Here is a 13,268-nt window from a genome sequence, read left to right as displayed (position 1 = left end):
GTGCTAACATGTTAAACAAAGATACATTTTGTAAAATGATCTGTTCACTTTAACTAGACCATACAAATATGTGAAAAGAGAATCAGTATATAATCATCATTTGAACGATTTGCGTATGACAACTTTACGAGATTCAAAAGGCAATTAACACCTCACATTTTACAACAGGAACAACTCTATCCAGCACCTAGCTGAAAGCAGCAGCAGTATAACCAGCAGCAGCAAGAAAGGACCGCTCACATCTCAACTGGGACCCTCTTGTACAGCTCCTCCTCCAGGCGTGGCTTGGCGACGGCCTGCAGCGGCGTGCCCATGAACGTGACGAGCCCGGGGGACTCCATCATGTCGACGTCCTCCGGCTTGGTGCCGTCCGGCAGGGACCACTCGAAGTGGTGCAGCAGGTGCCCGATCATGGAGGTCACGAGGTTGATGCCTAGCTGCGCGCCGGGGCACACCCGCCGGCCCGCACCAAACGGCAGCACCCTGAAGTCGCTGCCCTTGATGTCAATGCTCTCCTCCAGGAAGCGCTCCGGCCTGAATTCCAGCGGGTTGCTCCAGACCTTGGGGTCGCGCGCCACCGCCCACACGTTCACCATCACGTTGGCACCCTTGGGAATGTTGTAGCCGCCGACCTTGACGCCGGTGCTGGCCTTGTGGGGGAGCATGAGGGGCGTCGGCGGGTGCAGCCGGAGCGACTCCTTGACGACGGCTTGTAGATAGGGAAGGTTCTGGAAGTCGGTCTCCAACATGACGCGGTCACGGCCGACAACACGGTCGAGCTCCTCTTGCACTTTCTTCTGCACTCTGGGATTCCTGACCAGCTCTGCCATCGCCCACTCGACTGAGATGACTGTTGTGTCCATTCCAGCAGTGATCATGTCCTGAACACGAGGAACAAATCGAGGAAGATTAGTACTTGCAGCGCCAGCAAGAATCACCAGGATTGGTAGTTCATAAATCACAGATTGTATTATCATATGGTTTTCATTTCCAAATCTGAAAAAACTTTACATAAAAAAAATCGGCAAGCGTAACATAGGAATATGCAGAGTCACCCAGTGACATAGTAGCTAAATGCCTAACCTTTGCACAATTTCTCGCATTGTTAGTAGTTGAATGATTGAACCATAAAGCACAACAACCATTTCCAACTAGAAAGTGAACATAGACATTTTCCAGATCCCGCCATCTTACACCAACCTTGAGACTGTGACGTCTCATTCTCACCCAAACTACATACTGGACCTGACTAGACTAGACTAAAGAAATTTCCAGTGACCTTGATAAATAATCAATTTAATCAAGGGTATGTAACAAGTGTGCAATAATAGAAGAATTAGGGGTGCATTGGCATGTTATCTAATATAAAAATTCAGCAGGGCCATCTCGTCTGAATTAAAGAAAAAAAACTCCAGGATGCATATACAAATGAGTGAAAGGGATCCAACATACCCATAGAAGTCCAATAACTGTGTCTTCACTAAGGTCATACTGTTCTTTGAGGGTGAACAGTGCATCCACAAAGTGCTGCTTGGCACCACTCTCCTTGAGAGCCTTAGCATGCTCATCAATGATCTTCATTGTCAGTTGATCCCTTTTCTCATTGTGAGTTTTATAAAGCTCCTCGTTAAGTGGACACAACCATCTCAAATACCAAATAAACTCAGCAACAGAGAGAGATGCACCAATCTTGATTCCGTTGTTGACAATAGTCTTGAACTCACGCCCTTGTTCGTCAATCTCACCGTTTGCATTCATGAACCGCTTCCCAAACGCCAGCCTTGTTATATTGTTGAAGGCCACCATAGAAAGGTGGTTCCTCACTAGCATTGGCTTTCCTTCATTACCTAAAAACAGCATATGATTAATTAATAAACTAATTTGAAACTAGATCTTACTCTGAAAAATGCTGAGCTGATTTATAGTTTCGATTTATTAGGTAGCAAACTGTTTCACCATAGTAATCCATCCCAGTATGTCTGTATTTTCTTTTTGTGAGACTGTTTCAAGAATTACACCAATGCCCAATAATGGAACAATAATGTTTTGCTAAATTATATCAAAATGTTATCAGTGAGCGGTTATCTTTGCAACAAACATAATAAATAGGAAGGTGCACAGAACAACAGATAGTTCCTACGAACACCAGAGAAACTGTAACACTGGCACAAATATCCCATTCAGTTGCACACCTTGACACCAAACAGGCCCCATATAACAAGCAAAGACACCATTGGTGCAATAATGGAACATAAATGTGTTGCTAAATTATATCGCAGATTCCATTCGGTGGCACACCTTAACTAGATGATTTTCTTCTTAGTATGTATCCTAGCTTATGTTGCCAAGAGTATCGAGTATCGACACATGAGAGTAAAGGCTATGATGAGGACTACATTCACATGACTTGCCAAATTGAAGCTACAACACAAGTTGAATAAGAAACAGAATACAATAACAGATACAAGTTGAACAAAAAGCTCATCAGTAAGTTGAACTAACGCTGTTGAGTAAACAAGGAAGAACAGAATGGCATTAAATTAGCTAACGTATTCCTACTGAGCCATTAATTTGCATTTATAGAGTAATGCACAGTAAAATAAATTAATGTAATCTGCACTTATGCAGCTTGCAATTCGTGTCTGCGTGACCAGATAAAAAGAATTATGTGTTACCACTGATTCTGATATGGCTGGTGCACATCAGCATTCCACCTTGCATAGTGAACAAAGGTCAGTTGCTATTTTCATTGTTTTATTGAACTTGGTAATGCATTTCACATACTAGAACTCACACTTTTTTAGTAATACCGCAGCAATTATTTCAGAACCTCTCACTAATTGCTCAAAAACCACACCATAGATTGATTGTTCTAAATACAATACCAGAACTGTAGTAAGGTCTGCCTAATGACTAAAAGCCTATCTTGATTGCGCTCAAAGTCACATTTGAACTTATTATCACTCTGGTCAGCAAGTTTTAATTTTTAACTAAAACTCCATTGGTATTAACATTTGTCAAGTCTCACACAAATCAAGCTAAGGTTTCGGACAGATTAAACCAGGTTCTTGTTGCAAACATTACAGGGTAAGTTGCTCCTAAATCCTCATTATAGATATTGCTCTCAAATTGCGCAAATGACTACATAATTCTGTATTAAAGTGAGTCTAAATCCGTTGCTCTGTAAGTTGTCACCACATTAATAGTTATGCGCATACGATTTGCATGGCCCATGACGATCAAGTCAAGGTTGCTGGTTTGGTTAAGGCTTAAATAGCATAGTGTCCTTTCGACTAGTAAGTTTGGCTCGTTACCACAAGGAGAATGCTTGTCATACAACCAAGAGGCTAAAATTCCATGCTGTTCTCTCAATCACAGGATCTCCCTATCCCTCTAGGTCTAGGATCCCCTGGTACATAATAGAAAAACTGTTTACAAGCATTAGAATCGCACATCTTTCTAGTCCTCTGACCTCTGGTAGCACGAATAGTTCCTTAACATAAGAAAGCACCAAATTCGCCTCACCAAAACCTTCAATAGCATCAGATCGATGACCAACCTGACAACCTCAAGTCCCCATGAATACTACTAATTCATGTGAAGCCCACTGTACTTGCATAACTTAATAAGTAACCATAAAGATCTGGTTGACAACAAGCATGCCTAATAAAATAAAGCCAAGGTCCTCTTCAACACCTATTTGGGCGCCTATTTCTTCTTAAGGAAAAGTCACCTAGTTCTTCCTAGGTTGGTCTAGTTTTTTTTTTTAAAATAAAATAAAATAAAGCCAAGGTCCCTCAGCTCAGTGCAGCTGACCAATGATGAGTAGGTGCCTACATACTGGTAATTTTGCAAAATCCTGGCCCTATACCTCCCTAACAGCGTGCTTACCATGTGGCCACTTCCACAGAAAAGAGGCATTTCAATAACCATATTTGTTAACTATTCCACCACATTGGCTGATAGTTGACATTTCCCCTGCGATATATGACCAAATCGACACAAAACCATCAAGAAGCCTACGAAATTTCAGACCGAGACTTGGCATTTTCCTCGAGGATCGGTGCAAACTTGGCACCAAGAGGCCCACAAAACAACTACGCATTGCAAATTCCAGCACCGTTTAGCTGAGTCAACGAGACAGCAGTTCGTCACCAAACCCACCGAGTCACTGACACAAGGACACCCCAGCAACGACCCCACCCAACGACTCTTCGAACCAAAGATACCCCTCCTTTTTTGCACCAAACACCCTCGATTTCTCCAAATTGCGTACACCGAACATTGCCCGGGATCGAAACGAAAGAAGAGCAGCGAGATCTTTGCTCACCCGAGGCGGTGGCGGCGCGGTGGACGGACTCGACCATGGCGGTGACCTCGTCCTCGCGGATGGGGCGCAGCGCCTCGAGCCGCTTGGGCGTGAAGAGCTCGAGGTTGCAGAGCTTGCGGACCTTGATGTAGTGCGGGCCGTAGTCGGCCCAGATCAGGTCCTGCCCGTTGCGGCTGAACCGCTGCGTGGACCGGTTCCGGGGCCGGTCGGCGAGCTGCTGGTCGTGCTCCTTGAGCACCTCCTTCGCCAGCTCCGAGGTGGAGACGACCACGGTGAGCCCGGACCCGAACCAGACGGAGATGATGGGCCCGTACCGCGCCGCCCACTCCTGGAAGCAGCGGCACCGCACGGGCTTGATCTGCCGCAGGTTGCCCACCACGGGCCAGGGGCGCGGGCCCGGCGGGAGGCGGCCGAGGCGGAGCCGGCTCAGCAGCGCCAGCGAGAGCGGGATCGCGACCACCACGATGGAGACGGAGAGGAGGAGGGAGACGTCCATGGCGGCCTCTCGCTTGCTCGGCTGTGGGTTTGGTGGGAAATGGTGGTGCGGTGTTCGGTGGATTTATACGGCGGGAGAGTGGACAACGGAGAGGAGATGGGGGAGGTTGGCGGTAGGTGAATGGGGCCCACAGCGCTTCCCTTTCCTTTTCCCGTTTTCCACATTCTTCCAGCTCCCTGTTTTTTTTTTTCACGCCTCCTAAGCTTGAAATTTAGCAAGCACAATGTTAGAGCTTTGAAGTTGGTGGCAGTGGTTTCTCGACCCGACGGAGTAGGTATGTGTAGGAGCGGAGTGACGGGGACGTGGTTAAGTCATAAGTGACGGATGATGATGAGTGGGTAATACCAAGACGGGGTGAGTGAAGATAGATCGGTAAGTCAGGTTAACGCGGTAGCGGACGACATATCCGATGACAGGAGCACCATCGGAGACGGGCGAGAGACGAGGAAGCGAGTACACGAGCCATCGAAGACACGTGCAGACAGGCATGCGGGTGAGCTTTCATATCAGCAAACGGGAGAAGAAATAGAAGAGAGGAGGAGCACACAATGCAGATCTAATGATTGTCTTTTGGTGGCTAAAAAACCCTAAATTTTGTGGCATGTGAACCATAGCATCTAGAAAAATCCAAAAATAATTAAAGAAGTATAAGACTAATTGTGTGATTTAAGAAAAGAAGCATGCGACTAATATGAGATCTATCAGTATTTTAGTATTTTTTATTTGTTTTACAGTACTGATACTAGTTGATTGGTTAGTGCTTAATTGCGTGCCGTGCTGAATTTTTGGTGTATGGGAGTGGCGATCTAAACACTTGTTGTTTGTTGACACTTTTTGAGGGCCTGATTCCAGCTCACCAACCGCTGCTGGGATGATACCAGCTGCTGCTTCTGATTTCAAGTCTTGTTGAGAACTTTGGAGTGGACTCGAATACTGGGTGAATATGGTTGACTCACCGATACCCTTTTCTCAACTAGTATTTTCCAAACTTGTCAGAAGTACACGACTATGGTATGAACGATACGACCATGGTATGAACGATGCTTCATTTGAAATGCCGATAATTCATCCCATTTCTGCGGGAATATTTCCATAAATTTTTAACTAATCGTATAACTGCCACTACATACTTGGTTGTACGTAGCCCATAATTGTTATAAAGTTTGAGCCATTGGCTCGACAATGTAAATATAATAAATAGTGAGTGCTCACCACGAAACTTTTATATTCGAAGCAAGGCTTCATTCTTCTACATAACTTAACATGACAATTCATCTCGAGTCTTCGTGCACGTCCACGTGCGCGCTCGTCGATTTTTTTTTTCAATTTATATATTACAAATATATCTATCCGTTTTGAAAATTTACAATTCTAGAGTTACAAATTTTTAAAACATACATATATTTTCAATTTTTAGATTTAAAAATATTTAAAGAAAAAGGTTTGCGCTCGTGTCAACAACCTAGCGCGGAGTATTACTCTTGTGTAAGTAAGGCCTATACGCTCCACAATGTAACGTTGTTTAGGCCAGCCCAATCCAATATGCGTTGTGGTTCTAGTCCCTGTGGCCCTAGACATAGCCGCATAAAGGCTCATAAACTTTAGACCTAATTTCTTCTGCAGTGGTGGACTTCGAGTGCTGCTTGATATTTCAACTATGGGCCTTTTTCTACGGTACAAGTGTGGGTCTCGGTTGTAAAAACACACGTCCATTACAAAATTATAGAAGTAATATACAGTCGCTGCTGGATAGATGACACACAGTGTTCTAACGGGTAACACGTTGGATGGATATCATCTTACTATGTTCCTTCTGCAAAAAAATTAGACAGACTAGCATTTTGCCCGTACGTTGTAACGGGAGGCAAAAATTCGTACAAACTATTGAACCATGAATCTGATATAAAGCTTTCTCAAAGGACAAAGTTAGTGCCAACACAAATACTGTTATGCAAAAGTAGAGGACCGACTAAGCCATATCCATAACTAAAAGTTTAAATATAATGCTCCATCTTTAAAGGAGTTACTACTATTATATATAAGGTTTTGTGAATGTTGGTTAACAAACTAAGATAGGGGTACATATTTAAAGAATTGTTACCTCGACAGTTTTATGATGAAGAAGCAAAGTCGTAGCGATGATGGTGCTATGTGTATTGATCAATCAAGATGATATTTTGGCTCTGCAATACATGAGAATAAGTCAATTGAAGATATGAACAATAAATGATTGAATATCATAGCCAGTCATCTTTAATGCTCCTTTTACAGCTGGCGCTTCATAGCCCATGTCCAGTAATATTGATATAGCTTCATCTGGTACTTGAAGTAAATTTTATATGCATTTAGCAAAATACAAGAGTGGCATTGGTTGGCCGAACATGCAATATGATAAAGCACTAAGAAGCATCAATATTTGTTAACTTTAGTTAAAAAAATAAAAAAAGGATCATTGCAGTGAAGTTTGAACAGTTCCCCTGTTGCTGCAACCACAAATTGCACATACTCTTTGATGACACGACCGGAACAGAAAATGTCACGACGGAAGAAAAATGCAAGATAGCTATTGCAACAAAAACGACTGGATACCTGTGATGCAAGATCATCAATAGTTAGTCGAGACAACTGTTTTTGCCCCACTCTTCTCACATTTATCAATCTAATTTGCATAAAATGTTTAGCATGCGAAAGCCTGTAGTCTAGGAATGGGAAAAAAATTCCATAGAAAGCATGAAAGATAGAAAGAACTAATGGCAAATCGCTGGGCTTAACGATTGAAAAAGAGTGAAAGGGTCTTACATCAAGGCTTTCCCAGCAGTCCTAGCAGACTGTCTAACTGAAGGTGCTTCACTCATAGTTTGTGTGCTATTCTCATCAATATGATCTGAATCTTCAGAAGCATCACCATCACCATCAGATTCAAACTTCGGTGAAGGGGTTTCTGCAATTTCCTTTCCAGATTTGTTGCAAGTTGCTTCATCAATGGTGGCACCTGCTCCACCTCTAAAATCACAATCTGCTGCGTCCTATCAGTTGAAAATGAAGAAGCATATATGATGCACACAAAGAGAACAGGAAATAGAAGAAACGAATTTGGATGCAAGGAAAGCAAACATTTTGGAATTCTTTTGGAAACTCAAGTTTAAATTCTTCTGATTTTCTTCTTTTGTCCCAACCCACCAGGCTTCAGAAAATACAGTATGCCAAGAGACAATTTCAGAATCACTACTCTGCATATCTTGCCATTTCTGAACATGAATAGTAAGTAGCAAATGTATAGCTGATGAATTTTGTGGTGTACAACAAATTTGAGTTTGTAATTGCAGTATTAGACAATCATGTGTGTACATGTAATCAATAAAAATGTGAGCTGTTTATTTTTTTTTACGAAGCAACAGAGGGTAAAAATGTGAGCTTTGCACAACTGCAAAATGCAACAACAATTCTACCTGACCGATGCACCTAATTGAGAGCTAATACTCACACACTCACCAGGCTCTTAAAGATGTTCTCACAGACCACGCCCTTGGTCGAGCTCGTCATCTGCAGCGTCAGGTACTTGTTCTTAGGGTAAACGTGCATCCTGAACAGCTCCATCCTTCCTTGCCCACCACAAATCCGCACACCACCTACGACGATGGCCTTGAGCACCTCGTTGCTGAAGGAGGGGAGCACCTTGTCGTCATACTCGAGGCCGAGGGAGGTGAAGATGGTTGACCATCTGCAGGTCCTTGGTCCTTGAATTGGAGGAGAAGTTGTGCGGCCTCATGGGGATATCGAAGATGAAGGGGTTCTGGAGTCACGGCACGAGAAAGTGGGTTCCCTCGCCGAAGGTCCCCGGGAGCGCCCCAGGAAGCGGTCGAAGATGATAGCATGCGCGCTGCCATTGACGGTGTAGAGGGATGCAAAGAGGAGGGAGGTTGCGGCACCGAGTCCCGCTGTTGCCTTCGTGATGTTGGTCAGGAACGACACCACCGTGGGACTGCAAGCCATAGTGTCTTGTGCCGGTGGTGAGCGGCAGGCTCAATGTGCTGCAGACCTGAGCAGATCGAGCTCATGGACATTGTCTTGAGGGCCAGAGGACACGGGGAAGGCTGTCATGGCGATGCGGAGGGTACGCGATGGGTGCCGAGGACGACATGGCCCACGCGGCGGGCGTGGAGGATGGCGTCGCGCACGGGCCTTGGCCCCATGGATCCCCGCCGCACGCGCCCGGTCCAACCACCAATGACGCTCCACGCATGGATCCGCTGCTGGAGGATGCTCTGGCCACGCGTAGGAGGAGGTGCGAGGGGAGGGGCGACGCGGGGGTTAGAGAGGGAGGAGCAAAGGAGGAGAGGGGATGGCGCGGCGATTTCGGGAGCCGGAGCGGGGAATCGGGGAGAGAAGGGTGCAACGATCGCGCGGGTGGGGAATCGGGGAACGAACAACGCTTGCATGGCGGGGAACGATGGTAGGGCCATCCAAGAACATCGGCCGGAGTCGACGCTCGGCAGAGGAATCGCGAGGGGAGGTAGAGGAATATATCACAGCGGACAGATCACGCCTTATTCCTTTTTTAAGTAGGAGAAATATGTATTTTTATAAATATTGGAAAAGAATATATAAAAAAATCTAGGTCTCACGCCTAAAACTCAAGTAGAAGCCCAAGCCCAACAACCCCATCCAAGTAGTATTGTGTTAGAAGTGGCAGCAGTGCTTAAAAACGCCATCCGTGGAAAGTGACTGTCACAGTGATTTTGTATGGGTGTGGATAGGTCGACGCGTGCGCCCAGACAACCAAACGCCGTTTCCATGCACGCACGGGCCCAGGCCCAAGCAATATAAGAGGAGCATGGCCGGAAGGCGGAAATTGCCCGCCCGGTTTCTGTTCCTCGCGTTTGCCAGCTTCCCGTCACCCCTGCACGCTATTTGTCCACTAGATATTAATTTGAAAATTCTCAGATGCTATGTATGGTTGAGAAGAATTTTTTTATATTTCTTTCGGGGATAGAACCTTTGGATGTTTTCAAACCACTTATGTTTTTTCTACCTTTTGCTATTGCTGTTTAGTTGAAATCATTTTTTTAGCCATAGTAAAGAACCACCTCTTGGTGTGGCTAAACCATTTCTAGATGTGGTGATGGAGATGTGAGTGTATGATTCATCTAGCAAATTCAAATCTTGGTGCTCACTATTCACACCTACGCGAGTATCTTCATTAGTATTATCTGTATACATGTGATAGAGGTGTACTCATGGGTGCTTGTGTAGTGGTGCGCATGCGTGTCATCTTGTAATAGAAAAAACTTTATCTAGTTGAAACAAGGAAAAAACAAACTTTTATCGTTGTTAATAAAAATTATCTTAACTAGCTAGTTGCAGAGTAACCGCAAACTGGACCAAAATCATCTTGTGCCCGAAGCCCACTCTGATTGCTGTCAGCACAAGTTTAAGCCTTATGGATGCCACTAATTAATACTCATGTAGTTTGTAGCGCTATGCACACTGGCGGAGCTTAATGGAGACCAAGGGGGGCCTTGGCCCCTTCTTATCTTTAAAAAAATACTTAGTAATGCACAGTAAACATGTATTTATCAAGTAATAAATTAGTTTTTTACATAAGTTTGTTGATGAATCTTTTGAACTGGCCCCCCCTTAATTTTTGTTGAAGCTCCGCCACTGGCTATGCATGAATGCAGCTGGGGTAATCTAGCATTATTTGAGTGCCAAAGGTAGCATTTTATCAAGAAGTTGTGATGAAAATCGAATATGATTACCGAACTCTCTGGCCTATTCTAACCTTCACCATTGGCTGAACCAAACCTCTTTCTGAGTTTCGGTGATGTACAAGAACAAAAAGTCCCATGTTTTCAGAACGACACCAACTTGTGCTGTCTGAATTGATCAGATCTGGGAGCATGGACAAATCAGATCTTGGTAGTTAGACGTTTGGAGACGCAACCATGCATGAATGCAACAGCAAGACTTCCAACTTTGCTTCCCAAATCAACACTTCGTCGTCTTCTTTGCCCAACCCAAGCCCCAGAATAACATCACCAACCATTTGAAGGTTCCATGGACGATACCAATTATCAAGCTCCATCTCGGTCATCTCCACAATCTCTCAGACTCTCACCGCCATTGGCCAGCCTTCTTGCTGCCCTAGCTTTGCCTTTTCCCATTCCTGCATTGCAAGACGTCAGTGCCAAAGTTGCAATGCTCTCACTTATCAGCCAAAGCAGAAACGAATCAATCTGGCGCCTTGTTGCATTGGCATCTCATTCTCACCACACTTCTTTTTAGTTTTAGGCAGAAAGGCAGGCTCGCCTCGTGTCGCCGCCTCAGTGCTGTCTGAGTAGGGAGACCTGAATAAGCAGCAACTTGCCGCCGTCGTTGAGCAACGCATGGTGCCCTGTTGCACAAGAGAGAGCACACGAAACGAAAGCGCCTGCGCTTCTTTTCCAGAACACGGTTGGTCGGTAATGGGGTTCATTACTCGCTCGCGGCGCACCGCGTGCGAGAGCGACGTTCTTCACGTCTCTGGTCTCAGATTGCAGCTGAGTTCAGGGATCCATCTCGTAGCTGCAGATTGGTTAGGCTGCCCGGGTAAAGCCCTTGTGCAAATTTCTGCAAGTGTTAGCTTGTGGATTCGTGGTGTAAAGAAGGTTCAAGTTCTGTGAAAAGATGCTTCTGGCAATTTGACAGGCGGATGCACGCGGCATTGCTGCGATCTCCATTTGGACGACGTTTATGCAGTGTTACCTGCAACACTGTATCTGAATCTGACTCAGATTCAGATGTTCGATTTAACAAAAAAATTAGACACGTGAAATACAATTTAGAATCTGACACGGGAATCCGATTCAAATTTAGGGTGTTCGATTCAAGAAAAAAAAAAGACATAGGTGTCCACATAACACTGCATTTATGTAGAGAAATGCTTGCGCGCCGCGCATGAATCTTGCAGGTTTCCTCTTGATTCAGCTACGGCGATTAGTGGACACAAGTGGTTTCCATGCAAGTTCCCATTGGTTTGTTGATCAGCAGGTTGTGATAATTAATCTGCAGCTCTATGTGGTGCTTATGATCTCTAGTCCACATGATTTAGCTGGTGAGCAACTTTATGATGATCTCCTTCTCATGAAAGAGTCGGTGTGCATTTTAGCTCTGCACTTGAAAGGAACATCCAAGAGTAGTACAAGGTTTTGCTATTTGCCTAGTGTGAACTAAAGCCAATGCATGTACATGAGTGCTGAAAATTTTAGTGCACCATATCACTTTAATTTATATGTGGATCAGGATCTCTAATTATCTACCAACAAGTGGATCACTGGAAAGAGGAATTCTGATGATGCATCTATAACTAAAAGAAGATCAGACACTAGTATTGTTGTTAAGAGAAGTAATCAAGGGATAACGGTATGAAAAGTTCATATCTTGAAGCTGCTCAACAAATGGCATTGCATAAAGTATGTCTATATCTCGAGGGCTTTTTTTTTTGTTCTAAAAAAACTAAGTTTATGTGCTATCTTCAAAATTTATTTGCACATCGTCATCGTTTAGTTTATCAGATGAACTTAAGCTCTTTGATTGACTAGTGAACACCAATGGAAACTATGATGGCACGATGAGCACTGAGAGTTTTAAATTTTATCAGTCTAGTTCCAACAAACAAAGAGTTGTGGCCGCATGCAAATCTGCCCTTTCGTTCTGTTTGTAGTACTCGTGTCAACAAGAGATGTTTTAGGACGTTTGTAGTAAAGATATTTGAATATTGACATCTTCATATTTTTGATCGGACGTGGATACGAAAACAAATAAATGGTACGATTTGACCTTTCTCAAAAATATATATTTTATAGCACTATTTATTATGTTTTACGAACGTTTCACCTAAAATTTGGTGGTCAATTTTATATTTTAAAGACTACACCAATATTTAAAATGACATTTATTTGTGATTAAATGAACATACACTACGTAAGAAGTTAGCAAAGCACACATTGCATTAGTGACGACTGCTCAACACGTGTCACTAATGTTTTATTAGTGATGGATCCAATAAAAACGCGTCACTAATGTGTCTTCTGATCGGGACCAGATATAGACCCATCACTAATGACTAGTTCATCAGTGACGGGTCATCCTAAGTCAGTCATTAGCGACGAGCCATGTTGTGACCTGTCACTAATGATAATATCATCAATGACGAGTTGTCCTATACCAGTCATTAGTGACAGGTTAAGTTGTGACCTGTCACTAATTATAAGGTCACCAGTGACGGGTCAAATTGTGATCCGTCACTATTGATAAGGTCATTAGTGACGGGTCGTCCTAGTCCAGTTATTAGTGACGGTCAAGCTGTGACTCATCACTCATGACTAGGTCATCAGTGACGGATCGTCCTAGACCAATCATTAGTGACGAGTCAACTTGTAATCCATCACTAATGATCAACTC

The 13,268-nt window shown here is 44.0% G+C and overlaps 2 protein-coding genes across 3 annotated transcripts in view; one reads left to right on the top strand and one right to left on the bottom strand.

Annotated features, from left to right (window-relative positions):
- LOC133929134 (cysteine proteinase inhibitor-like) overlaps positions 1–13,268 on the top strand; it is a 75,034-nt gene that overhangs the window by 8,878 nt on the left and 52,888 nt on the right. Inside the window, exon 3 of one of the 2 annotated variants that reach the window (XM_062375765.1) lies at positions 169–308. The exons of the other annotated variant lie outside the window; for it this stretch is intronic. The gene's annotated coding sequence lies outside the window, so the exon portion shown is untranslated. Of the gene's footprint in view, positions 1–168; positions 309–13,268 lie in introns of those variants that run through there. 2 annotated transcript variants of the gene reach the window in all.
- On the bottom strand, positions 68–4,972 carry LOC133929132 (cytochrome P450 98A1). The gene is made up of 3 exons (XM_062375756.1): positions 4,331–4,972; positions 1,453–1,847; positions 68–881 (listed from the first exon to the last, which is right to left on the bottom strand). The coding sequence occupies exons 1-3, from the start codon at positions 4,824–4,826 to the stop codon at positions 237–239; spliced, it is 1,536 nt and encodes a 511-aa protein (XP_062231740.1). The 5' UTR covers positions 4,827–4,972; the 3' UTR covers positions 68–236.

The sequence above is a fragment of the Phragmites australis genome, chromosome 9 (genome assembly GCF_958298935.1).
Source record: "Phragmites australis chromosome 9, lpPhrAust1.1, whole genome shotgun sequence".
Classification (NCBI taxonomy): Eukaryota; Viridiplantae; Streptophyta; class Magnoliopsida; order Poales; family Poaceae; genus Phragmites; species Phragmites australis.
Note: the sequence above shows the minus strand (reverse complement) of the source record. Positions and strands in the feature narration are given on the sequence as shown.